Genomic DNA, 27,226 nt, shown 5'->3' on the forward strand with positions numbered 1-27,226 from the left:
TGTCAAGGAGATCAACATATGCAACCTAAGAGTTTTTTCCCAGACACAACTAAGGATCCTGTCCTGGGTATGCAATATATGAAGTTTATAAAGTCAGTTCCTGAATATACAAAAAATTACAAATCCTTTTTAAAAAGGCTTCAAACTTGGGCACCTGGGTGGCTCAGTGGTTGAGTGTCTGACTTGGCTCGGGTCGTGATCCCAGGATCCTGGGATTGATTCCCGCACCAGCCTCCCCAAGGGGACCCTGCTTCTCCCTCTATGTCTCTGCTTCTTTCATGAATAAATAAAATCTTTAAAAAAAAAAAAAAAGCTTCAAACTTAACTTCTTAAATATGTCTTAAGATAGGTTTGACCTTTAGGCTAATATTTTTTTTTTTAATTTTTATTTATTTATGATAGTCACAGAGAGAGAGAGAGAAAGGCAGAGACACAGGCAGAGGGAGAAGCAGGCTCCATGCACCGGGAGCCCGACATGGGATTCGATCCCGGGTCTCCAGGATCGCGCCCTGGGCCAAAGGCAGGCGCTAAACCACTGCGCCACCCAGGGATCCCCCTTTAGGCTAATATTGAGTGATATTTGAATATATATGAAGTTATCTGTCTATAGGCCACATACACATAATTTTCATTTCAATAAACATTTGTTGAATGGTGTGGGGAGATGCTTAGCGTTTAGGCTCTTGAATTTGATAGATCTAGACTGGAATCCTTGTTCTCCCACCGATCAGTTGTGTAACTTTTGCACCTTCCCTAAACCATTTTTCTTCCTCTTTAAAGTAGGACTGGGGTGCTTGGCTGGCTTAGTTGGTAGAACATGCAACTCTTGATCTTGGGTTCATGAATTTAAGCCCCACGTTGGATGTCGAATTTACTTAAAAAATAAGTAAAAATAAAAAAGGACTGGAATATCTGTCCCACTGGACTGTTTGAGAGTTCAATGAGATAACTCTATATCCAATGGTTAAGTATTCAGTATGTATTAGTTATTATGATCATGAGCAGACTACACGTTGGTCATTCTGCTAGATGTTGGGGATAAAAGATGTAGGACACCCCATTTGCCCTCAAGGTGCTCACAATCTAGATGGGGAAAGTATAAAGAAAATCAAATAATCTGAATATTGTACTATAGTAAAAATATATGCAAAGGAATGGAAGCTTGAAACAGAATGGCATGTTGAAGATAAATGTTTAAAGGCTATATGATATGCTCAGATATGAAATTTAGGAACTTGGTCTCCTGTGTAGAGGATGAATTGAAGAGTGAATCATAAGCAAAACCAATGGAGAGGCTATGATAATCCAGGGAAACTCTTATGTGGCAGAGCAGTAATGGTTGAACTGGACGGTAGCAGTGCAGAATGGAGCTTTGCTGTGCCTACAACCATGAGCCCCTTCTGCCAGGGCATAGGGGATGACACACTTGAGTCATCTTTCATCTTCACATTAACCATTTAAGAGGTTCTAAGGAATCTTGTTCGACCATTTTTCAGGTACCATTTTACAGAAGAAGAAACAGGCTCAGAGAGCAAGGCCATCACTGCACTATTACAGAGGCACTATTCACACTGTAATTTATGAAAATGGTGTTCCTGGGCAGCCTGGGTGGCTCAGCAGTTTAGCGCGGCCTTCAGCCCAGGGCCTGATCCTGGAGTAGTCCAACGTCGGGCTCCCTGCATGGAGCCTGCTTGTGTCTGTGTCTCTGCCTCTCTCTCTCTCTCTCTCTCTCTCTCTCGTGAATAAATAAAATCTTAAAAAAAAAAAAAAAGAAGAAAATGGTGTTCCCTGGAACACAACAAATATGAATGATGGCCTCTAAAGTTGTGCATCGATTGGTTAAAATAAATAAATAAATAAAATAAAGTTGTGCATCACAGCAGCCATGTTGGAAAGGTTACAGCATGTAAATAATGGAACTGATTTCTATCTAAAAACTTGTGCATTTCCTACTATATCATACTATGTCTAACGATGATGTCATTTATGGATATAGAGCATAGGTAAATTAAACACTGAATTACAACAAAGAAACTAATCAAATACATCCCATTATGGGTTTTCATAGGAACCTCGTATACATATTAAAATTTATTTAATGGAATTCCATAAATACTAGTTACTTAACACATCAAAATGCTGGATGTATTCTTAAACCATTACTTAATAGGGAAGGTAGGATAAAACAAGAGTAGGGTCCCAACTATTTACTTTGGGCTTCCCCAAGAGAGATAAACAAGGAGCTTCACATAAATGGAAAGGACTTCTCATAAAAAGTTAAGACCATGAATCAATTTTGTACAGATGTTTCTTGAATTATCCTCCAATTTTAAGGTGAATTTCCCAGAAAATGCTTATTCTGTAGTTATCTTAGCAATAAATACATGACCATATAAAATATAGTTACTACTTCATAGGTGAAAAAAAACCTGCATAATTAATACTTAAACCAAGAGCACTATTTACAAAAGTTTCATCCATACTCTTATCTAGGGATCCCTGGGTGGCGCAGCGGTTTGGCGCCTGCCTTTGGCCCAGGGCGCGATCCTGGAGACCCGGGATCGAATCCCACGTTGGGCTCCCGGTGCATGGAGCCTGCTTCTCCCTCTGCCTGTGTCTCTGCCTCTCTCTCTCACTGTGTGCCTATCATAAATAAAAAAAAAAAAAAAAAAAAAAAAAAAACATACTCTTATCTATGCCTGCTCCCTCTGAAGGCAGAAACATTTCTTTGGATTGAGTCAATATCTCAATATGCTTTGTCCAGGAAAGGGGAAGGTATGAAAATACAAACAAAAAAGAATATTGGCTCACTGCACCCAAAAGAGGCCAGCCATTAAGAGTTGTCAATAGGATGAAAGGAAAATACTGACCAGGGCTCCTCTGGGTGAATAGTTAATATGTGATAAAAAGGGAAAACAGTATACACATACAAAAAGTTTTATGGGCCTTGATAAAAACAGAGATTTCTGAAAATATATAAAAATCAGTTCTTTGAGAATTTTCAGAAATGAGATTCACTGAACGACAGGAGCAGAAAAAATGTTAAGATTTCATCTCACTTGTCTAACAATGAACTTCAGAGTAGTTAGGGGACCTGCCTAAGGTCATACTTAATGCCAGAGTTTGGACTAGGACCCAAGTTTCCTGACTTCGAGATGAGTGCTCTTTTTAAAATTTGCTATACTATCTCTTATATGTCCTTAATCACTTGAAGTCTCCCTAACTGTCTCTGACCCACAATGTGCCCCCTGGGGACAGTCAGAGAAAAAGAATTCTGGACCATGTAGACCATTTAGAACTACTAACCTAACAATGGCTGAAATATTTCAAACAATGAGTAGGCTGAAATTCATCAGGGGGTGGGAAGTAGAGAGGAAATACAAAAGAAGGAAATTCTGTAGACAATAATAAGAGAAGCACAAGAGGAAATATTATCCTCTTTTGTTATTTTATTACTGTTACTTTATTTTGTAGTTAAGTCCATGTATTATATAAAACAGAACAGGAAAAATGAACAAATTTATAAAATAAATTGAAGTGTCTGGATGAAAAAAATACAAGAGCTTTGCCTTCTTGCCTATAGATCTCTTGATATGTTGTTGGTCTTGCACTTTAGATATCAAATAAAGATATCTAGCTTGAAACATAAGTTGATATGCTGCAAGGTTAAGCCATAGTCTGCGGGTAAGCCAGGAAATGATAGATTTTCTAACTCTTGTCCTTAAATATTGGCTATAACAAATGCTGATATAGCAAAATGCAAGCTTTTATCATCAGACAGCAAGAGGGAAACTTGAATTAATGAATGCAGCTTACCTCCAAGTCCTCTGAAAGGAGGTGAAAAAAATAAATACTGTATTTTACCAGTGTTCCCCCAAAAGCATTACTCTAAGCATGCAGGAGGATGCTGTGAGCAGCTACAACAGTAAGATCTAATCCAGAGGTAGGTTCAAGACCAAGAGTAGGAGAGTGGTTGAAGAAATCCTCCTGGGCCCAGTACCATTTCATAGAATGACCATTTGTGTTGGGGAATGAGTCTATGGCCTATCTTTTTCTGACTCAAAAGGACATTCCTAATTTTAACCTTGCTGAAAACAGGCATTTTGCCCTGTTTTATTAAGAACAGCTAGTATACAGGATAAGGCTGGCATAAAATTATTTAGCAAGCACATGCTAGCTATTCCTGTTTGAAATCTACCAAACTATAAAATCAAGAGGGAAATAAAAAGTTGAAGATGGAGCTGTTGTTCCTTAAGATGAGGGGAAAAAGGTCTTACCAAAAGAGGGATTAGGCACTCACTTAACTCTATATGGAGAACATCCTTCTCAGGCTAGTAGAAGATGAGGAAGAGCATTACCAAAGGCTGACCAGGCCACTGGGAGCCCAAAAGGAAAGGGAAAAAGGCATTTAGGAAGAAAGCTAGAAGAAAATCTTCTGGGTCTAACTAGGTAAGTGAATCTAAGGCAGACGCACCAAAGATATGCTACCCACTATGCCAACATGGAGCTGGTGGTAAAATATCTCAAGACATTTTAAACCCAGAGGAATGTATGAAAAATATGTTAACAAAGCAAATTAAAACCAAACTTCCAAGGGCAAAATCTCCTCAGATATGAAATCGAAGACAGTCACTTTTCATTAATTCTGTGATTAGAAAAAAAAAATAAAAGTAACAAATGTAAAGATTTGTTTTATTTTCTACTGGGGGGAAGAAGGACGATAAATAGAACCGTTTTCCAATTTGCTCTCCACTGTATACATACATACCCACACGCATACACAGACATACACATACCAAAAATACCCAAACAAAAAAAAACAGAAAACTGAGAATCAAACACCAAAACACCCTCAAACTGCACCAATACTTCGTATTTTGACCAAAAGAATAGATCCTGGGAGGAAGTGCAAAATGCAAAATCAAATGACCGAAAAATGCTAAACAAACAGCATTATTAATATACAAAATATTTATATTACTGAACTAGTAACAGTTGATGTTCTCCATGTCTGTAAAACTTTGGAACCACATAGCTGATTTGTTAAATCTAGTCCATGCCAGCTTCCAAACACAGAAAAAAAATTTTAGTTAGCTTCATTCTTTGATGCCTCATCAAAATTTTCTACGAGATCTGAAAAAAAAAAAAAAAAGTTAAAGACACAATATATAAATTAATTAATAATAAATAATAAATAAATAAAAAGGAGGTAAATGAAATTCCTAACTTGTAGCCCTAATAAAAACCAAATTGTGGCTACTAGAATTAGCCTGAAAACATACAGGACAAGAAGCAGAAATGAATGAACTGATGGTACTTCATTTATCTGCTTTTAAAATGCTAATCCTAAGGAAATGTTAGGTTTTTTTTTTGCCTGTGCAAACTACTAAGGTGAACAGCATTTTTGTATGTCAATCACAATTCCCAGAGAAATGTTTTAACAATAACTATGCAAATTTAAAATCACAGTGATTCTAATTTAACCAATGCAGGCAGCAGAGCTTTATGTGACAATTTCTGATTCTAAGTTTTAAATGAGAGGTCTTTTATTCTTTTTCATTAGATTGTATCCGTGTTTTTATGAGTCAATTTAAATTCATGAGCTCACTATCAACAAAAACTAAAAATCATTATACAGTGAATTAAGTGAGATAAACAGGCTGCTAAAAATCTTAGAGCTAAAGAAATGTCAGTTACCTGGAACATCATCATCCTCTTCATCAATGTCTTCTGGTTTTGGTGCTTTGCTATCCAACACTACAAAAAATTTATTTTAAAATTAGTTTAGAACAAAGGCCTTTACAAAACACTTAAAATGTTATTCTTTTCTCTTATCTAAATCTTACATAGTTCAGAAAAGCTAAAGATTGTCTGATCTAAGACTATACTTTTTACTTACACAGAAATCAGTAACACTTTATTAGGTATATACTAAATATAGCTGTCAATTTCAATGGGCAGTGAAGGTAAAATTTATATGGAAAATGAAATAATTCAGATGGGCAGGAATAAAAAGACATTATAGTTAATTTATTCCCTGAATTCCATATGCTGTAAGTCAAAAATCAATATTTAAGATTTTCCATCTCTTCTGGTGTAAGAAAGTATGTAGTTATGTAGTATGGGCACTAATGTAAAAGGTGCTTTGATTTTTAGGGGTAACAAGACACATTTGAAACCAGAGCTATGGTGGAAATTCAGAACTTATGGTTGCCATGGTTGAACTATAGGTTTAGTCAACAATATTAAAAATACAGTTCTGTAATAATAATATCTTCTTGTCATTAATCAGAAGTGAGTATCAAATACTGTCTATAAAATGTGGTCTGCAGACCTTTTAGGTAATTACCTCTCAACTCTTTATTATCAAAATGTATCCGAATATTCTATATGCCACAATGCATAATTATTAAAGAAATAAATTCAAACATTTATGAAGTATAGAAGCAACATTTTAAAAAGTAAAATTTACATACAAGTAAATTCTTCCAATATCAAATGGGACACCTTTTAAATCATTAGGCTCTTCAAATTAAGGTAGAGAAGGAAAGATACAAACTGAAATACCTACCTTGCCGAGGGAACTGTTCAGCTAACTTCCTAAGACTTGTTAAGCTGTCAGCACCAAGCTGACTTAATATTCCAGGAAGCATTTCTGTGATTGGTTTGGCTTCTGCATGACCAGTAATTGCAAAGGTGTTAGCAGAAAGGGAAGCTTGGACTTTGGGATTGTTGAAATGAATAACTGTCCCATCATCTTTAATCATGTTCACCTATATGATCATAGAAGAAAAATGTACTTCACGTATTTGGTACAACTAAAACAATTATTTGTTTAAATAACAATTTAGCCAAATATGGTTTTTTGTTGTTGTTGTTGTTTTTTTACAATCCCCAGGTAATAATTGTCTAAGCAGTAGATATGGGTGGAAAAAGATCCTAGCAACAATATAAAATGGTGTAGATGGCATAAATTACTAGGATAGTCAAGAAATAGTCATTTTAGCACCTAGATTTTAAATTCAAAGACTTCTACTATAAGAAGTCCATGCCCAGATTTTTAAAATAATGGAATTATCAGCCAAGAACTGGCTTCTTAATGAAAAACCCATTATTTTGCCTGATTTATACTATATCAAACTAATCTGGTACAAATTCCATTTGGTGGGTGGGGTAGCATCGTATTCAGGTGACAGGTTGTAAAGGGGTGATAGCATATGGTAAAAAATAACCACTGAAAATCCATAAAGAACACTCAGAAATTTAATCAGATGTTTCACTCCTTTGAACACTTAGTAAATTTACAAAAATTTCAAATTGTTCTCATCATGTCATTCTTTGTAAAGGATTTTGTCAGTTCCTCTAACTCTTAAGTATGACTTTTCAACAACCTTCAATAACCCTTATAAAGATCAAAGAAGCTCTCTCACTTGCCTGGCCACCTGAACATGCTTTATCAATTATTGGGAAACCTTTAAAACCATCCTCACATTCTTTTGGTAGCTTTCACCAACATGAATTGACTATTTCAAATTGGACTTTATCCATTGCTTGAAAAGGAAGGTTAAACATGCACTATCTAAAGTATTTTTATCTCTCACTCATTCACTTTCTTACTGTGTTTTAGTAGAGTTGAATTTGCATGAGTTAATAAGGGTGTAAAAAATGTGATTCCACTACTAGTTGATTCCACTGGGTAAGTTACCTTGATGGTAACATGCTTATTATATAAAAAGGTTAGGAGAGTTAACTCTTGGCTACTTTAGAAGCATTTCATGATCCAAAAACTGCCTTTGTCACAATCAAGAAGAGATGCTGAGTGTTCTCCATGGTCAGTGGGAAGTGGGCTTTTCTTCCTCAAAGTGATCACCACGACTGATAGCACCAGAAAGGAAGAGGAACAAAGGGGCTTCTAAATTTCAGGCAAGACCTGGAACACAGAGAAAATAAGGCAAATCCCCTGGAAAATTGTAACTGAGCTCTACAAATAATTTCCCAAATTTTCTCTGACAAAAATCACAATTTGAATTCTCTACCCTTCCCTGTATCTCTATTATAATTAAGGTTCTATTACACATATTAGATACAGTAAGGATTCAATCCAGCTGTTCTGAATAAATACCATTGTGAATTAAAAATAAAACTTTAAAAAGATTTTATTTGAGAGAGAGAGAAAGAGAAAGATCACAAGTAAGGGGGAGGGGCAGAAGGAGAAGCACACTCCCCAGCTGAGCAGGGAGCCTGACACAGGATTCGATCTTAGGACCCTGAGATCATGACCTGACCTGAAGGCAGATGCTTAACTGAGTTACCCAGGTGTCTTAAAATTTATATTGGCTTTAGAAAAAGATATAGTTCTGAAGATAATTATAGTTTAGGTAGAAAAGTTTAATAGTAAAGTGGCTGAAAATTTGGAAGAGGAGTGATTTGAGAAGGAGGTGGCATAGTGGATATGGAATGGAATGTTGTTCTGTATCTACCCTAGAGTCACATTATTCTAGTTTGGGAAAAGAATAAGGATATAGTAGGACTTTACATTCCAAATCAAGACCAAATCTCTGTAATACATCCAGGCATGAAATGAATCTGAAATACTAGAATTTGAGATATTTGTTATTTATAAATATTTAAGTCATAAGAAATTTGAAATCAATACTCCTCCAGAAGTCAGGCCATATATTTGTTGAACTTAAGAGGCTTTCTAATTCAAATGTCTTATCAGACAAATAAATACTAAAGATAAGAGCTCTTGGTTAAGCAACATATCCAAGGACAGTAGCTAGTTACATGCAAACCTAGAACTTGAACCTGGGGTCCTAACTTTGTTTAGTTTACTTCCTGTGATATCATTCTCATTCTTAGAAATGTTTATTTGCCTAAAAAATTCAATTCTATGGCCCCACGAAAGCTTGCCAGAGAATTATTTATCTCAGAATAAAGGCTTAATGGAGAAAGCAAAAAAACTCAACACAGATATATGGATAATATATATCTTACTGGCTATGAAACAAGAGGCTAACACAAGCCCCTCTCCCCTGCCTTGCATCATGCATTTTCCTATTTAAGCTTCTTTACCAAAAGCTAAATGTTAAGTCATATTTTACGACCTAATATAGGTCTTTGTAGTTTAAAATATGTTGGGTTTAGTGTGAAAAGCAGGATGAATTCCATCTCAGACTGTGAAATAGAAATACATTTATAAATAGTTGTTTTAAATGGGGTTGCACAAAAGATGTAGCTTCATGAATACAGAAAGGTCCAGAAAAGGGTGGAGAGTTTAATTTTAGATTAGAGAATGAAGTATTAGAAGATAAAGGCCAGAATATTTTATTTCCATCTACCATTCTTTCCTCTCTACTGAGCAAATAGCATGGTTATGTAAGACTCCTAGATGCAAGCTATTAGAGGAGATGATCAAAGGATGAATTGTTGGGCTGAACAAGATCAGTTAGACACTTCCCCCACACCCTTTTAGAGGCAAAGAAGGGATAAGGAATTTGTTCAATTCACAAAGCAAACTGTGTGCATTTCATATGGAGACTTCACTTTTTCCGGTGATTTTACTGCTGTTGGTTAACACAAGTAATACAATCTATATACAGTATAAAGATAAGAAGCAGACAAGGAAACAAAGACTATTAAACCAGCTACTGTACCAGCTCAGGTATTTTTCCAATCAAACAGCCCCTTTATATAAAAATGTTTTTTCCTAGGGCAGCCCGGGGGGCTCAGTGGTTTAGTGCCGCCTCCAGCCCAGGGCATGATCCTGGAGACCCGGGATCGAGTCCCATGTCAGGCTCCCTGCTTGGAGCCTGCTTCTCCCTCTGCCTGTGTCTTTGCCTCTCTCTCTCTCTCCTTCTGTCTCTCGCTCTGTGTGTCTCTCATGAATAAATAAATAAAATCTTTAAAAAAAATGTTTTTTCCACTTCAACAGGAAGCTGAAGGTAAAGGATACTACTTGAACTATGGAGGAAGCAGCATTTTTGAGACCCCAGTCCACACCACCAGATGCCCTTGCTCTTATTTTTTGCTCAAATAATACTGACATGTCCTATAGTTACCAAAAACTATTTTCTCTCTCATGCCCAGTACATTTACATATGCTGTTTTCACTGTTTAGAAGAAACTTTTTCTGCTTTTCCATCTGCATATTCTCATTTATCCAAGACTTGGGTCAGATGCTTCTTCCTCTATGAAAATTTAGGGTTATTTATGTACTTTCTGCACTTCATGGGAATTGCAATTATATAGAAATGTCTTAAAAAAAAAAAAAAAAGAAATGTCTTGTAGTATAATTGTGTTTGCAAGTCTGACTTTACTAGAAGGTGAATACCTTCCGATCAGAGACCATGCCCCTACTAGACATAGTATGCCCCCAAGTGTCCAGGACGTAATAGTCACTCAAATTTGCCAAATGAATGGACACCTCAAATACAATTTATTTTAAAATATGGATGCTGTCAGACTTCAACTCCCCAAATGCTAGATGAGGGATCATTTCAAGTTTTAGAAATTGCTCCAGTAGTACTCTTAATGAAGATGCATAGTACCTCCTGAGCTGTATCTTTGGCTTGACTTTTTCTATTGTTCTGACTTTTCAGAATCAGTGTGAATGCCCAACAGAATTCAGGGGTATTTTAAGTCATTCTTGGCAACTGCTGGGTGGCCCCATTATGCTGCTATCAAAACCTTATGCCTTTGGTGAACCCTGATTGGGGCACATATATTAATCACAGCAACCTTCTATCTGGTAAATCTGATGCTTGCTTTATTCCTACACAGCAATAAGCTTTTATGGCTCTAGGAGGCTCACAAAGTTATCCTCAACTCTACAGCTCGCAGACAACTGCCTTCTCAGTTTAGAGAGGAAGTTTAAATTCTTCCATGTGGTATTTTTTGTATCCAAGTCCCCACTAGGCCAGCTAGCTGCAGTTCTGAGAATTGACAGTTGTCTTAAAAGTCAAGTTTTACTGCTACTCCTTCCTGTATGTAGTGGCATTTATCTATTTATTTTTAAAAGATTGTATTTTTAAGTAATTTCCACATCCAATGTGGGGCTTGAATTCATGACCCCAAGATCAAGAGTTGTATGCTCTATCAACTGAGCCAGCTAGCTGCTCCTGTAATGGCATTTAAATGTTTATCAGGAAATTCAACTTTTGTTGCCTTACTCCCATATCTTAATGGGGTAAAATGATAGACATTTTAAGAATAAGGCACACAAGTGTCTGTGGTTTTGTGAGGCTAAGGGATGTAAGAGTTTGAAGATTATGGGCTTGGCACATACTTCCATAAGTCAGTTTCTTTCACATTCAATCCTTCTAAGCTCAGCACTTGCTTATTTCTAAAGGTTGTATGAAGCATAACCTATTATTGTTGATATGAGCTACAGCTAACAGCTGTCATTAAATTGTATGATATGCTGGGATCATTTTCTCTTATGTGCTGGTGGCAAGAGTCTGATGAGATGGATTCTTCACAGCTATGCAGTAGATACTGTAAAATGGTATAACCTTTTGAAAAGCAATATGTTTTTTTTTTTGTTTTGTTTTGTTTTTTAATTTTTATTTATTTATGATAGTCACACAGAGAGAGAGAGAGAGAGGCAGAGACACAAGCAGAGGGAGAAGCAGGCTCCATGCACCGGGAGCCCAACGTGGGATTCGATCCCGGGTTTCCAGGATCGCGCCCTGGGCCAAAGGCAGGCGCCAAACCGCTGCGCCACCCAGGGATCCCTGAAAAGCAATTTGGTAACATGGATGAGGAATTCTAAAATGTAAAAAAAAGAAAAAAAAAGAATTCTAAAATGTTCATGTTCATTCAGCCAGTAACTGTATTTCCAAGAATCTCTCTGAAGGAAATCAGAGATGAAGATACATATTATGTATATTAAAGTCAAGGGACACCTGGGTGGCTCAAGCAGTTGAGCATCTGCCTTTGGCTTAGGTCATGATCCTGGAGTTCCAGGATTGAGTGTCGCATCACGCTCCTGCATGGAACCTGCTCCTCTTCCCTCTGCCCATATCTCTGTCTCTCTCTGTGCCTCTCATGAATAAATAAAAAAATCTTGAAAAAAAAAAAAAAAGTCAAACATGTAATTCTTTTATTATCAAAGTATTATAATGTATTATAAATTAATAAATGTTTAATTGTGGCATAACCATTTATTGGAATATATGTAGACATCTACATTGATAATTAAGAAGAGATTTTTTTTTTAAAGATTTGTTTTGGGGGAGGGGGAGGGGGAGAGCATAAGCAGGAGGGGCAGAAGGAAAGGGAGAGAGAATACCAAAAAGACTTCATGGTGAGTGTGGAGTCCCATATGAGGCTCGATCTCACGACACTGAAAGATCATGAAATGAGCCAAAACCAAGAGTCAGACTTTAACCAACTGCACCACCCAGGTGCCCCAAGAAGAGTTTTTTAATGATATGAAACAATTTTTTATAACAATGCTATTTGGGGGAAAAAAAAAAAAGATTCCAAATTGTGCATCTAGCACGGTCTCAAATGTGTAAAATACACACATATAAAGATGGGGAAGATACAAAATTAATAATAGTTATTTCTGGGTAGTGAGGATTACCATTGAATATTAGTATCTTCTTCATATTTTCTGTATAACCATAATTTTCCACAATAACTATATATCTTTAATATTTTATCTGTTTGAGAAAGTGAGCACACACGAGCATGTAATCGGGGAGAAGAAGCAGAGGGGGAAAGAAAGGGAGAGGGAGAGAATCTCAAGCAGACTCTGTGCTGAGTGTGGAGCCTGACGTGGGGCTCTAGCTTATGACTCTGATATCACAACCTGAGCCGAAACCAAGAGTCAGATGCTCAACCAACTGAGCCACCCAGATACCCCTACAATGACAATATATTTTTATATTGGAGGGGGAAAGTGATATTTAAAACAAAATATTCAGATGAATGGGTAAATGCAGTATTATCCACACAATAGAATATTACTCAGCTATGAAAGGAGAAAAGTTCCAATACATGCTAAAACATGGATGAACTTTGAAAACATGCTAAGTAAAATAAGCCAGAGACAAAAGAACAAATATTGTATTTTGTGAAATATCTGCAACAGGCAAATTGACAAAAGGTAGGTTAGAAACTATCAGGAATTGGAGAAGAGGGGATAGAAAGTTATTGCTTAATGGGTATAGTTTGTTTGGGATGATGAAAAATTGTGGTTGCACAACACTGTGAATATAATTAGTGCCACTGAATTGTACTTAGAAATGGCTAAAATGGCAAGTTTTATGTTACATATATTTTACCATGATAAAAAAAAAACAGTAAAAAATAAAACAAAAACCTGAAAAGCAGGGTCTTAAAATATAAAGTAAGGCTGCAATGGAATGAAAGGTGAATGGGACATGAAGTTTCCCTTTTATTCTCCTGTACACAGAGCCTGAGGCTCTGGTTGGAGGAAAAAGGAATTATGGTTAAGAGTCCTCCTTCCAGGGGCACCTGGGTGGCTCCATGGCTGAGCATCTACCTTTGGCTCAGGGCGTGATCCCAGAGTGCTGGGATAGAGTTCCACATCAGTCTCCCTGCAGAGAGCCTGCTTCTCCTTCTGCCTATGTCTCTGTCTGTGTCTCTCATGAATAAATAAATTAATTAATTAAAAAAAAAAAAAGAAAGAGTCCTCCTTTTGGTATAAGTGGCTCAGGAAAAGAACCAGAATGAGAAAAATGTAACAGTAAAACCTTATGTGTACAATTACGAAATTTACATTTTCAGCTCTTAAGTGTTTTCCTGAGCTCCAGCTTTCTATGCCTAACCTTTTTTTCTTTTAAAGTAATCTCTACACCCAATATGAGTTTTGAACTCATGACCTTGAGATCAAGAGTTACAAGCCCCACTGAATAAACCAGCACTCCAAAGGCTAACTTCTTGAGAACAATTCCATCTCAAATAATCAGAATGCCTTAAACTTAATAGGCCTCAAACAAACTCACGGGAATCAGCATACTATAGACTATAAATGAATAAACACACTCCCTGCTATCAAGACTCCTATAATCTGAAAAACAGACTAACTGGTTAATAAGTAACCATTATACCCCACAATACGAGGTGGTCATTAAACGTATGATAGCAGAACAATTTAAGCTAAGGGTAGTAGAAAGGGTTGATTAATTAATTAGGTCTGGAAATAAAAAAGTTTCATAGAGGCAGAATTATATCCTAGTTACAATAGAAGATGTACTCTGAATATAAAACTCTGAAGCAACTAGGCCATCTGGATCAGAAACTCAGATTTTTGGTGACATTTCTTACCAAATAAACCTGATAAAAATCAATAATTTCTGAGAAATGGACAGATCCCACTGTTGATAAACTTACATCATCAAGTGAAGACAGGTGACAGCATGATCACTGTATTCAACTAGATTACCAAATAAGAAGCATATCCAAATACCTTCAAATGTCATATAATATAAAACATTTTTTAAAATTTAGTTCTGAGACACCCTGGTGGCTCAGCAGTTTAGCACCGTCTTCAGCCCAGGGTGTGATCCTGGAGACCCAGGATCAAGTCCCACATTGGGCTGGAGACCCGGGATCGAGTCCCACGTCAGGCTCCCCGCGTGGAGCCTGCCTCTCTCTGTCTCTCATGAATAAACAAATAAATAATCTTTTAAAATAAATAAATAAGTAAATAAACTTTACACCCAATTTGGGGCTCAAACTCATGATCCTAAGATCAAGAGTCCCCTGCTCTACTGATTAAGTGAGCCAGGTGCCCCAAAGTTCAGCACTTCGTTTTTTTGTTTTTTTTTAAGATTTTATTTATTTATTTGAGAGAGTCAGAGAGACAGATAGTGACAGAGATAGCGAGAGAAAGCTCCAGTGAGGAGGAGAGAGACAAGGAGACTACCTGCTAAGCAGGGAGCCCAATGCAGGGCTCAATCCCAGGACCCTAGGATTATGATCTGAGCCAAACGCAGATGCTTAAGTACTGAGCCACCCAGATCGTGAGTTCAGCACTTTGAATGAAGTTTCAAACATTCCAAATAAAAAATAACAATATTGTAATTAACGTGTTTCTTCTAAGATATATTTTTTCACATCCTTAGTGTTTCTGAAAACTTCTGTACATATATATTTTCTTTTTTTTTTTTTTTTTAAAGATTGTATTTATTTATTCATGAGAGGCACAGAGAGAGAGAGAGAGAGAGAGAGAGAGAGAGAGGCAGAGACACAGGGAGAGGGAGAAGCGGGCTCCATGCAGGGAGCCCGATGTGGGACTCATTGTGGGACTCGACCCCGGGTCTCCAAGATCACGCCCTGGGCCGAAGGCGGCACTAAACCGCTGAGCCACCCGGCTGCCCCTGTACATATATATTTTCATGTTTATATTTAATGCAGTAGTTTCTTTTCTCCCTCTAAGGAGCTGTTTTTAAACCAAGCATGTGTCATCATTTTCTTTAAAAATTTTTTGAAAAAAACTCTAAACTTAGTAACACAAAACATGTTTGAGGCAAGCCACGTTATATATAGTATACAAGATATTCCTACACAAAATCTGCAAAGTGTTATATAAAGTACAAATATCTGAGTCCTCAAAATACCAATTTTAGAAACAGGGAAAGAAGGAAAAAAAGTGAAACTGTTTCCCATCTTAGGTTCAAATATTCAAAAATTGTATAGCTGTTACCTTGCATTGTTAATTATCTTTATGCATATCTTCTCTGTATAATTGGTCTGTGAGGACTGGAAGACATCTCACGCAGAGTTTGGGTGTAATGAGAGTGTATATGTGCTTGTTATGTAGCATTAATTTTCCTTTTTTTTCCTGAAGATTTCTTTCTTTATTTGGGAGGGAGAGAGAGAATGAGCAGGAAGGACAGACTCCTTGCTGAGGGAGGGGGAGCCCGATGTGGGGCTTGGTCCCAGGACTCTGAGATCACGACCTGAGCTGAAGTCAGATGCTTAAGCAACTGGGCCAACCAGGCGCCCCTGTAGCATTAATTTTCTGTGCGATGTTTTGGAGTTACGACTCCTTAAAGTTTAGGACGGCCATCAATGGTACCAACAAAGAAGAATTCACACCAGTTTAATAAATGCTGTAATAAAAATACAGGGCATTATGAAGGCACATAGGAAAGGCATCTGACCCTTCTTCATACAAAATGTGTATGTGTGCTATCAGAAAGGCTTCTGGGAGAATCATGCCAACATTAAATACCTGAAAAAAGAGGAACATCAATGTCCTTGGAAATAGTGGTAAGGATTGTTTTTTGTTTTTGTTTTTTTTTAAGATTTTGTTTATTTATTCATAAGAGACACAGAGAGAGAGAGGCAGAGACATAAGGCAGAGGGAGAAGCAGGCTCTCCAGAGGGACCCCGATGTGGGACTCAATCCCAGGACCCCGGGATCATGCCCTGAGCCAAAGGCAGATGCTCAATTGCTGAGCCACCCAGGCGACCCTGGTAGGGATTGCTTTTATCTGTAATGGTGTAACTAATAAATTCTGCAGGGTAGGTGTTCAATAATACAGGGTATAAGGCAGATTCTTTCTTTGATTGGGGGGCTTGAGGGATGAAGGAGGGGAGCAGGAGGAGAGAAGAAAGGCCAAGATATAAGAAAGTGCAACTAAAAAGACCAAAAAGCAGGATAAATTGATGAACAGAATTGACATCTAGTTTTGACATACTTCAGTTCAAATTTAGATTCCAGCACTTACTAGCTTGGGCAGGTACCTAATTCTCTGTCTCAGCTTTCTCCTCTGTAACCAATAACAACTGATTCAAAGAGATTGTGAATCTGAAATGGGATAACAGATATTTGTCTAGTTATCTAATTAGATTCCCTACTAGACTAGACTGTAAGCTCCAAAGAACAGAGACTATGAATAATAACTTTTGAACAACACCTAGCAAATCCTTGGCAAAATGCTTGGCACACAGTATATGTCCACTAAGTGCTGACTATCATTATTTATTAAGACAATTTCAACTACAAAATTACCATCACCTCAGCATAGCACTGTAACAAGTTTGGCTACATTCTGAAAAGATAAAAGACTGTTAACTGATTGGTTTCCTTATTTTATTATAAAACACTTATAAAATGCTATCTGACCACAAGAATTTTATTAATTCTAAGAACCAGAAGGTATCTCAAATCTGAACAAAATTAAACATTTAGAAAAACATGCTCTTGGAGATATTACATAGTTAAATCTATGCTTCAAGAAGGCATAAATAGAATCTTTTCCTCTCTCTAAAGAGGTGTTTTTCAACCAAGGTTGACTTTGTTCCCCAGGGGGCATGTGATAGTCTGAGAACATTTTTGGTTGTCATAACTGGGGGGTAAATGGAGGCTACTGGTATCTACTGGGTAGAGAGTAGGGATGCTGCTAAACATCCTACAATGCACAGGACAGTTCCCACAATAAAGAGCTATCTTGTTCAAAATGTCAATAGTGCTCAGGTGGCAGGGAGGGCTGGGGGAGGGGGAGAAATCAGAGAGTAGAAATGTAGGCAAAGATATAAGATTGCCAAAACACTTATAAGTTGTTTAGGTTTAACATTATCAGCTATTGTCTATTATTGCAACTTATTTTTTTTTTCCAAGCCTTAGATTTAAAAGAGGCTTAGATTTTTCCCCCCTCATATTCACCCCCGATAAAAAGAATGATCTCTCTGAAAATTATTTTAGATCAATAAAAATATATATAAGCTTTCAATAACACAGAAGAAAAAAATGGATATAAAATGCTTAATTTCAAGACTTGCAAATGAAGTTCTAATCTTTACCAGAGTAAGAATGCACAAGCACATCAAGCTGAAAGGAAAAAAAGATACATGTGGCTAACATTTTCTACTATTTTATTGGTATACTAATTTTGAAAGTACAAAGCAGTTTTAAATGATGTTATTATATTTATTCATATATGCACAGTAGAAGGAACATGTGGCCATTTCACTGCCTTTTCTTTGGTACTCTGCTATTTATTAGTGATCCTTGCCTCCACATTATTTCTGTTTTATAGCACATGTGCATTAAAAGATCTGTTAAAAAATGTGAGATGGTACCACACATAGTAATGATATCATTAAATATAATTTAAACATTCAATTTAATTTATGGCAGTGAAAATTTAAACATTATGGTTACTCTCCGAAATGGAATCAGCAGGTAGAAGTGAATTTAGATGGTAACAGATAATAAATAGCTGATGTTATCATTTTTCTTGAGTATCTTTTGTAATAACATCAGTCTTTGGCTTTGTATTTGAGAAGAGCAGTATCATCAGAATATCATAAGATGATTAAAAAATTTTAACCAATACTTTCTGGAAAAGGTCTAACATGAAATCCAATCCATGTAAAACTAATGCTAGAGCTTCTTGGCTGAGGTAATAAAGAGATGTCGTTGAGCAGAAAGGGAAAAAAAAATCCACCTAATTTGAAGAAATCTTGGAGTTTATTTCTATACTATTAGAAAAAATATCTTATTTTGCATGAAAATTCAAGAGCAGTTTCATAATTTTGTCACATATTGTCACATATGCAAACACTCTGAGTCACAAAAGTATGATGAATTCCTTATCTGTCAACTAAAATTATTTTTTTACAATCATCCATTCTTATACAATAAGCAAATTCAACACCTAGTCCTTCAAAGACACCTGAGTGACAATATCTGAGTTTCTAAGCTGATATTTTACATTTGAAAAGTGTAGATCATTATTTATGAATGTACTATTTGTCCACATAATTTAACAATTTACAAAACGATCATACCTCTTCAATACCAGCTATATTATTCACAGCCAGTTTTTTTAGAGAACTCTGAAGTTTTTTGTCATCAGCTGTAGCTGTTCTGTGTACCACCTTCTTCTTTCTGCGAGCTGTACCCTGAAAAATAACCAAGCAGAAGTATTAGGATGCCTTGCATTTGGCAACTGCAGTCACATGTCTTCCTATTCACGATACTCTAATTAAAACTCATGTAAGAAATTGCTGACTTAATAGTAATGACTAAGAAGACTGCTCAGAGATGTGATTGTTAGCTTAACCCAGATTTTTGAGGGTCAGTTCTAGCCAGTTATTTTTTCCAGTATCCATTTATCATTTCAATGTTTCAAAAGTTTTCTAATAAAAAAATACAATATAGCAATTGTGTGTTTTGTAACAACTTCCAAACATGCTTTTTTAAAAAAATCATAGCTACCACCCTGACAATAAAGTTGTCTAAAGATATTCTGAAACTGAAGATTCTGACATAATTAAGAATCAAATGTCTACTATATGAGTGTTCTACCCTCCTAGAATCTAGGAATGAAAAAAATCAAGTTCTTACTTTAGGGAGCATACATTATAGTGCTAGGGGAAAAGTCAATAATAAACAGAACCATTCAAATGGGATAAAGGTATTAAGGGAAAAAAACCTCAACACAGTAATAAGAATACATATTAGGTGGAGGCAAAGCACTACTTTATTAGAATGTTCAGGGAAAGCCCTCTGAAGAGTTGACATTATGTGCTGAGACCCATGGGAAGATCTAGGGGAAGAGCGATCCAAGTAGAATGAAATAAGAGTGAACCTATTGTTTCTACAGAGAAAGCAGGTCAGTCGTGGCTATAGCAGAGTGAACAAAAGGGGAGGAGGAAAGTGCAATCAGAAAGATAGGCAAGGGCCGAATCATGTAGCTTAGAATGCCATGGGCAGGAATTGGATTTTATTCCAGTTGTAATAGGAAGGTTTTAAGCATGAAAATGATTTGACCTCATTTATGATTGTTATAGATGACTGAAGTTGCTGTGGAAAGTGAACTATGAGATCAATCAGGAAGCTACTGCAGCAGTTTGACGAAAGAAGAGAAATCTGGCAGTGGAGATGGTGAGAGCTTAGACTGTCAAAAGAACCAACATGCTGATGGATTGGACATGGGGTATGAGGAAAAAAGGAATCTGGAATGATGTTTAGAATACTGGCCTGAGCAAATAGGTTGACAACTATACTATTTGCTGAGATATTTCTAAACAGATACTTCAAAACTTTAAATATGTATTTCCATTGAAAAGCTAAAAAAATGGATTAAATTCCTGGGCCAATTTAAAAAAATGTAATCTATAACACAGAAATAAAACATTACCAAAAGAAGCCTAAGTCTTGAGGGCTAAAACTTCCTGAGACCTGGCAGAGTAAGGGGAAAGGAGAGGTTTCCATCTCTGGGTAGTTCCTGCAGGACTCAGGGGATCAGCTTTATAGAGTAGGCAGGGGCTTCAGTCTCAGCAACGCGGGTGGGAGTGGAAGAGAATTCTGGGAGTAGCAGCAGAGGTTGTAGCAAAACCCAGTTGCTGGAGGATGGACGAGGGACTATTTTCATAGCTGGTCATTTATTCGTAAAATGTTCTTAACTCAGGAACAGCTCAGTTGCTTGCTGTATACCTCAAATGAAATGATCCTCAGGTACCTCAAATTTAGTATGTTTGAAAGCTCATCAGCCCACCAAACTGTTTTTCCTCTACTTCCTAAGTTTTACAGCTGATGGTACCACCATATACTAAGTCTTTAAAACCAGAAGTCTGAGGGTCATCCCAGACTCTTCTTTCTCCTGAGTTATGTTGATTCCACCTCCTAAATTTGTGTTCCATATACTATAGTAGCAGCCTCCGAATTGTTCTCTATGCCAAACTTCCACGTCACTCCTTTTTCCACGTTGCCAGCACCTACCTTTCTATAATGACTGTTCTTAAAAATATTTCAATAGTTGCCCGTTGCCTATAGGATAAAATCCTAAGCCCCTTAATATGGCATATAGGACTATGGTACAACCCCAAATTACCTAGTTGTCTCATTTCTTACCATTCTGTATCCATTATATAGTCTAAACTCTAACTGGACCGAACTAAAGCAAACCATTCCATTAAGTGCCATGCTATCAGCATCTTAGGTGTCTTAGCATGCTTGAGAAAGATGATCCCCTTTTCACTCTACCCATTTACCCTCACCTATCTACCTATAAATTCTTGCTCGTTCAAATCTCAGCTCAGTGCTGACTTCATTGTCACTCCTAGGCAAGAGCACCTTGTATCTCATTCTAACATTTACTATTCTATGGTGTAATTGTGAGCATGTCTCTTTTTCAAGCTGAACTATGTTAGAAGAAAACCTTGACCAGCACATAGTAGGTGTTCAGTAAACTAGTTAAATGAATGAATGTGCCGACCACCTGGTTTAAAATATCTAATAATGTGCTGAATCAAGCTCTTCCAGGTATATTCTATAGTTTCTGAATATCCCAAGTTTTTGCATTGGTACATTACATTATGCTTGATGCTACAATGTGACTACATTGGTTACATGAACTTGTTACTATGACTCTGGAGTCCTATAACTGTATAGCTATGGAAGGAGAAAGTGCTAGTCACCTCTCCCTTTCCCTTTCTATCTCCATAGATATGGTTATCATCAAAGTAAATGAAAAGTAGAGAATCTACACAGTATCCTACCTACTCACTGCCCAGGTCTGAGCTGAGTACCATTCTTGCTTTTCCTTTTACAAAGATTGTACTGGGCAGACATAAGGGCGGGGCATTCTCCTTGAGCCAGAGGCTAGAGCTAAAGGGAATCAAAGATTCTCAGAATTAGCTCTTCCTCAGGCTTCAAAGTACATGGAATAAGAATGTTTGTGCTCATATTGACCAACACAGAAGAATAGGCAGGAATTTGGGAGGAAAACCTAGCAATGAACAGAATGTACGATTAGCTTGAGCATTTCCAGTTAAACCTAATAAACCTAACTGTAGAAGTCGGTGTATCCAGTCAAGATGATGCCCTGCAAATGAGTCTAACATAATAACATTTTTTTTAAGATTTTATTTATTCATGAGAGACACACACAGAGAGAGGCAGAGACACAGGCAGAGGGAAAAGCAGGCTCCACGCAGGGAGCCCGATGTGGGACTCGATCCAGGGACTCCAGAATCACGCCCCGAGCTGAAGCAGGCACCAACCGCTGAGCCACCCAGGCGTTCCAGCTATCATTTATTAAGTATATACTCTGTGCCAGACACTATGTTGGGTGTTTTATAAGTATTACTCTAATCCTCGGAAGCATCTTATGCAGGATTATTTCTGTTTTGCAGATGGGAAGATGGAGGCCTAACAAGGTTGGATAACTTGTTCATGTCACATAACTACCAAATGTTAAGAGGATTCAAACAAAGGTGGCTATTTCCATTGTACCACCAGACAGAGAAGTCTTCTAGTTACCTATTTTCAATCTACACAAGTTATTTTCAAATTGGAATGTGGTTTGATTTTGATTATTGAAATGACTTTAGATTTTCAATGACCACAAATCCAAAATAATACTACTATCTAGTAATAATACAGTCTCCTCTCAATTTTTCTTATGCCACACTCACCTTGCCCCCTATCCGGACCTGAGCCTGAAGTTTGGCTAACTTTTCTTGATTCATGCTGTTGGTAAATCTAGGGGGGGAAAAATAGATTTGTTAAAGTCACTGTTTTACCAAAATAAAATAACTGTTTATGCAACAGTACCTTCTGGTTCACTAGGCTTGCAATATGCATCACCACCATGATATTAATACTCTCTCTATATTCTTAATAAATATTAATAACTTGTTCTGGCTTCATAAACCAGATATTAAAAGAACCAAAATTAAATAGGACCACCAAGGTGTCTAATATACAAACAGAAAATAGAAAGGGATCCAAGTTACCTATTTGAAGATCCTTCCTTAAAAAAAAATTCAATTCTTTAGCATTCAGCAAAACCTACCCAGTTATAAAATCTCTAGACAAAGCCAGTTTTCTTACCCCAGAGATTTTTACAGCAGACAGCATTTACCAAATGTTATTAGCACAACCTTTAAGTAGACTTTTTCTCCCAAATCATAAATGAACCATAAATAACTTTGTAACCATAAACAGAAACCACCCACCAAAAGCCAAAGAAAAAATTCAACAAAGGCTCTCTAGCTGTCAAGATATGAGGTAGCATATCTTCAAGGTCAGATGGTAATGTTAATAACAGGAAAAGAGAGCCAGATTTTCAGACATTCAGCAGTTTAGCAACCCTTTCCACAGAGTTCATTCAGTACCTTGCACTGATATAGTATGTCACACTTGTCAAGATATTCTTGCATACATGGTAAAATGCCTCCTTGCACAATTTGATAAAAACATCTCTACTACTTTACTTTTAAATTTTTGTGTGTCTTTAGGGGCAAGGATATTCTTTTTTTTGGGGGGGGCAAGGATATTCTTAAAAATTAACTTTTTTAAGGCTAATTTTGATTTTGGAAATTCAAAGAAAATTGTAAAATCATAAATCCTAATCTGGTGATATTCCTATTAAAGAAAAAAGGTTCTTAAGTTTATAATGGGTTGTAACATTCCACACTATTTGTTTATACAAATAAAAGCCAAGGTTAAAAGCCTTGTTTTACTTGTTCTGTGGACCAACAGATCGTTAGTAAGATGTGAAAGAGGAAATAAAGGCTGTTATCAAACCTTTTCTGGCCAATTCTCTAATCTCTTTATAATTATCATTCACATGAAAAAGATGTCTTCATTTGAGAGATGAAAGAGAATCAAAGTTATATAAGCACTATTCTGTATTCTGATACTGCACTTTAGCACTTACACACACATATATATACTTTAAGGCTAAATAAAGTCTAGTTCCCAAATAACATTCAGAATATAGGATTCCTCAATCTTTGCCCAGCATTGTATCACAATGCTCAAGCAGCTAAAAACACTCCTTTACAGAAGGAATACAAAGCCAGGCTTAGGTGTGTGCCAGTCTCAACTCTGCCATAGACTTAAGTTTGCTGAGGCAAATCCCAATGTCTATACTCAGTATCCACAGAAAAGGACAAATATTCACTTTTTCCCAAAGGAACATGGCCGTGATAATATAGAGAACTAACAAAGAGCCTAAGGAACTTTCTACAAAAAAAAGGGGCTAAGTGAAAATATTAGAACCAGACACAGGGTAAACTTTCTGGGACTCCTCTGCATTTTGAAATAACAATCTCCAAGAGAAGAGTTTGAAGACAAGAGATTGAAGTCAAGATGAAGAGTCTTGACTTGTTTGAAAACAAAAAACAAAAAAAAAACAAAAAACGAAAATTAACCGTTTATATCAATACGTAGATGAAAGAACAGACTCCATTCCATGTAATTAGTACAACAGAAAACTTCTTCCCAAGAATTACCTGAGAAAAAGCATTTTAGGGAAGTCGTAAACTCAAGGAGGCAGGGGAGGAAGAAAGTAGTCCTTTGTCTACTTAGTAGCAGGTTGGGGTGTGTGGAATTGAAGGAGAAAAGAGGATTGGATTTGGTGTTTGAGAGGGATGAACCGCCAAGCTCAGAATGTGGACTAGACCTCAAAGATCACCGGGTTTCATTTCCTATTCCTCAAGCAACCTTCACTTCATTATACCCATTATTCCTGTCTTGTATGTGAAGCTATCCCAAATACCTGCAAGCAACAGGGTATAAATAAATCATAAACAAATCAAATAGTTCACCTCTCTAATAGATTTGGAAATGAGGGTCCAAAAGGGAGAAGTCACTTCCCAAGAACATAAACGACTCAATTCTTCCTTGGGGATCCCAGGATGGTTCAGCCCTTTATTCAAGGACTCGAGAAAGGGGTAAATAATGAGGTTATAATCGATAGTTACTGAGTGCCTACGTTCCCAGCAATACGGCGGGCAGTTTCACCTGTCTACATAGAGATACAATCATTTCAACCTTTAGTCCCGACTTTTTATTATGTGGAGTTTCTCTAAGAGAGGCACAAGTTTTGGCAGCAGAAGGATCAAGGTTCTACCAATTAGGGCTTCAGAGAGGTAGTTTAGTTTCTGAACTTGTATTCCTTCTGGTCCGAAAAGCTTTACCACCACACGGTCTACAGCTCGCTTCGGGGTCAAAGGTCAGTACGAGGCGCAGGGTAAGGCTCGCAGGAGACTCACACGCGGGGAGCTATCGTTGCCCTCCCGAGGGGGCAGCAACGTGTGGTGCAGGACGTGCGCACGGAGGCGGACGCCGCCATTCACCAGCCGGGGGCCGGGGCGCGCGCGGCCAGTCCAGCTCCCGACCGCCCACTACGCGTCGGCAGCGTGGCGGGGCCCTCTAGGCGGCCGGCAGCCTCGCGCAGGGAAGCGCAACCGTAAACAAACACTGCCCTCGGGAGGGGAAGGCGTGGCGACGGCTTCAGTCCCAAGCGCCTGGGGGAAGGGGCCGCTGACCTCAGTCTCCCTAGCAGGAGAGTGGGAGGATCAAGGAGATGACAAAAGAGGCTGTCGTCACAGCATTGTTGTGAATAAAGAAGAGGAACTAGAGAGAGGCGGGAGACCCCCGCTCCTGGGGCAAAATCCGGGCGGCAGCAGCGCGGGCCCGCTCGCCCCACAGGGGCGGTGCTGCTGGGGACCTTCCCTCAGGTGCCGACCCCCAGCTGCGCCGCCGGTAACCGACAATCCCAACCAGCCGCCTCCGCCCCCACTCGGCTGCCGCGGCGGAAGTGGCAGCCGGAGTGGTTGGCGGGTGTCGGAAGAAGAGGGCGGGGGGAGACCGTGCGCAGCGGCCTATGGCCGTGGAGTGGCGGGACCGCCGGGGGTCTCACCTGAAGCAGGGAAGGTCCTCCAACAACAGCACGCGGCAAGAGCAAGATGGCTGCCTCAGTCGAGACAGAGAAAGACGACGGCAGGAGCGACGGCGGGAGCGGGGCCCACGTGACACGCCCGGCTCCGCCTCCCTCTCTCACCGGGGCAGCCTATCTCGGGGAGCGCAGACAGGGACTACACAACCCAGGCTGCTCTGCGCCTCCCACTAGAAGCGCGGCAGGCGCAGGTGGCCGCACTGCATTCTGGAGCTTGCAGTCCCCCTTCCATTCCATTGTGTGGGTGCCTACAGATTGGTAGCGAAGTGTGCGTTTTTGTTTGGGTGTGTACTTTATCGCAGGGCTTTCACTGAGCATTAACTCCGCACTGTCGAACTCAACTAGTGCGGACTCACTAGTATGAAGACTCAACCAGTCTCCACTCAGGGAGGAGACGGGAAATTTTGACCTGTTGGTCGTGTAAAAAAAAAACAATTGAGAAGAAATAGTCAACCCACAAAGTTGAAGCACGACAAAACAATTAGGTTTGACTAGATGAAACTTTACGCTCTAAATGCCTGCAGTGACTTTTGTCCTGGTTCCATGAAGAGCTAGGTCGGTTTTGCAATAATCCGAAGTTTGGTTTTCCCGGAGCTTGCACCAGTTCGTTGCATCACCCGTGAGTGATGCGGCCGCGGGGAAAAATAAGGTCCAGCGCTGCTTCTCCAGCAGAAGAGGGCATTCTTGCAAGGCACGAGACCACGCGCTGCAGAACAGGTTTGCCAGGTCTCCTCGTGGCCCGGGCAGGAATTGAAGAATGAAATCCGGTCGTCAACGTTTTTTATTTGCGGAGCAGGAAAGGGGAGGCCAATGGGCAACGCGCCCACTGTTCGGAGCGGCTGACCCCACCGATCAGTGATCTGCGTTATGAGTGTTCAGGGCCGCGGTTCTTGGGGGCGGGGCCGCTCGCAGGCAGCCGCCCCAGCCGCGCTCCCCGCGGACCGTCCCCGCCGCCGCCCCCGCCCTCTCGCCCGGCCGCCGGAAAGCCCCCCCACCCACCCACCGAGCTGCGTGATCTGCACCTTTAAACTTACCCGTGTCACGCGGACCCCGGAGGCCCCACCCACATCCGTCAGACATCACTTCCTCAGGGTCACCGAGCTAGAAACTCTGGGGCGCGAGGGGTGCGGCTGAGCCGCGCTCGGGGAGGCGCGGGCCTTGGCGGGGACGCGCCCCCGCGCACTGTCGCCATGGAGCTGCGGCCTCACCTCGGGGCCACCTGTGCGCTGGGCTTGGGTCTCCTGCTGCTCGTCACCTCTTCTGATGGACACATCGGGCTCGGAAAGGGTCAGACCAACTTCCTGTCTTAACCTTTACTCACCCTGGGCCCGGCCCGCCCAACCCCCGACTTGTGCTCACACGGCCCTGCGCCCCTTCTGTCTCCGAGGCCACGCCGGGTTTCTTTCTTCCTCCTTAACCGCTCCTGGATTTTGAGGATTTCTCGGGGTTAGGAAGTAGCGGGTCCGGGGAAGGTTGAGATGGGGAAGTTGTGCTTGAGGCCTCCCTAAATTCTTGGGTTGGGAGTAAAGAATGGCCCTTAAATCAGG

The 27,226-nt window shown here is 39.1% G+C and overlaps 2 protein-coding genes and 1 long non-coding RNA gene across 12 annotated transcripts in view; 2 read left to right on the top strand and 1 right to left on the bottom strand.

The window, feature by feature from the left end:
- LOC111098966 overlaps nucleotides 1–23,525 on the top strand; it is a 59,702-nt gene extending 36,177 nt beyond the window's left edge. The window contains exons 3-4 of one of the 3 annotated variants that reach the window (XR_005370220.1): nucleotides 19,780–19,925; nucleotides 22,126–23,525. This is a non-coding gene — a long non-coding RNA (uncharacterized LOC111098966). Of the gene's footprint in view, nucleotides 1–19,779; nucleotides 20,144–22,125 lie in introns of those variants that run through there. The other 2 variants (XR_005370219.1, XR_005370218.1) reach the window with 2 other exon arrangements.
- BTF3L4 (basic transcription factor 3 like 4) lies at nucleotides 3,437–26,935 on the bottom strand. Of its 8 annotated transcripts, none has more exons than XM_038558030.1 (6): nucleotides 26,714–26,935; nucleotides 22,408–22,474; nucleotides 18,775–18,888; nucleotides 6,572–6,773; nucleotides 5,698–5,757; nucleotides 3,437–5,133 (listed from the first exon to the last, which is right to left on the bottom strand). In XM_038558030.1, exons 2-6 carry the CDS (start codon nucleotides 22,459–22,461, stop codon nucleotides 5,087–5,089), a joined length of 477 nt encoding a protein of 158 aa, XP_038413958.1. In that variant the 5' UTR covers nucleotides 22,462–22,474; nucleotides 26,714–26,935; the 3' UTR covers nucleotides 3,437–5,086. The 8 variants fall into 8 exon arrangements, with proteins under 8 accessions (XP_038413958.1, XP_038413957.1, XP_038413959.1 ...); XM_038558029.1 differs by lacking the exon at nucleotides 26,714–26,935 and adding an exon at nucleotides 25,644–25,791; XM_038558031.1 differs by lacking the exon at nucleotides 26,714–26,935 and adding an exon at nucleotides 25,270–25,340.
- Nucleotides 26,753–27,226, top strand: part of TXNDC12 (thioredoxin domain containing 12) — a 29,993-nt gene continuing 29,519 nt past the window's right edge. The window contains exon 1 of the mRNA XM_038558036.1: nucleotides 26,753–26,966. Coding sequence (XP_038413964.1) covers nucleotides 26,870–26,966 — 97 coding nt within the window. The 5' untranslated portion in view covers nucleotides 26,753–26,869. The remainder of the gene's footprint in view (nucleotides 26,967–27,226) is intronic.

The sequence above is a fragment of the Canis lupus genome, chromosome 15 (assembly GCF_011100685.1).
Source record: "Canis lupus familiaris isolate Mischka breed German Shepherd chromosome 15, alternate assembly UU_Cfam_GSD_1.0, whole genome shotgun sequence".
NCBI classification, from domain to species: domain Eukaryota; kingdom Metazoa; phylum Chordata; class Mammalia; order Carnivora; family Canidae; genus Canis; species Canis lupus.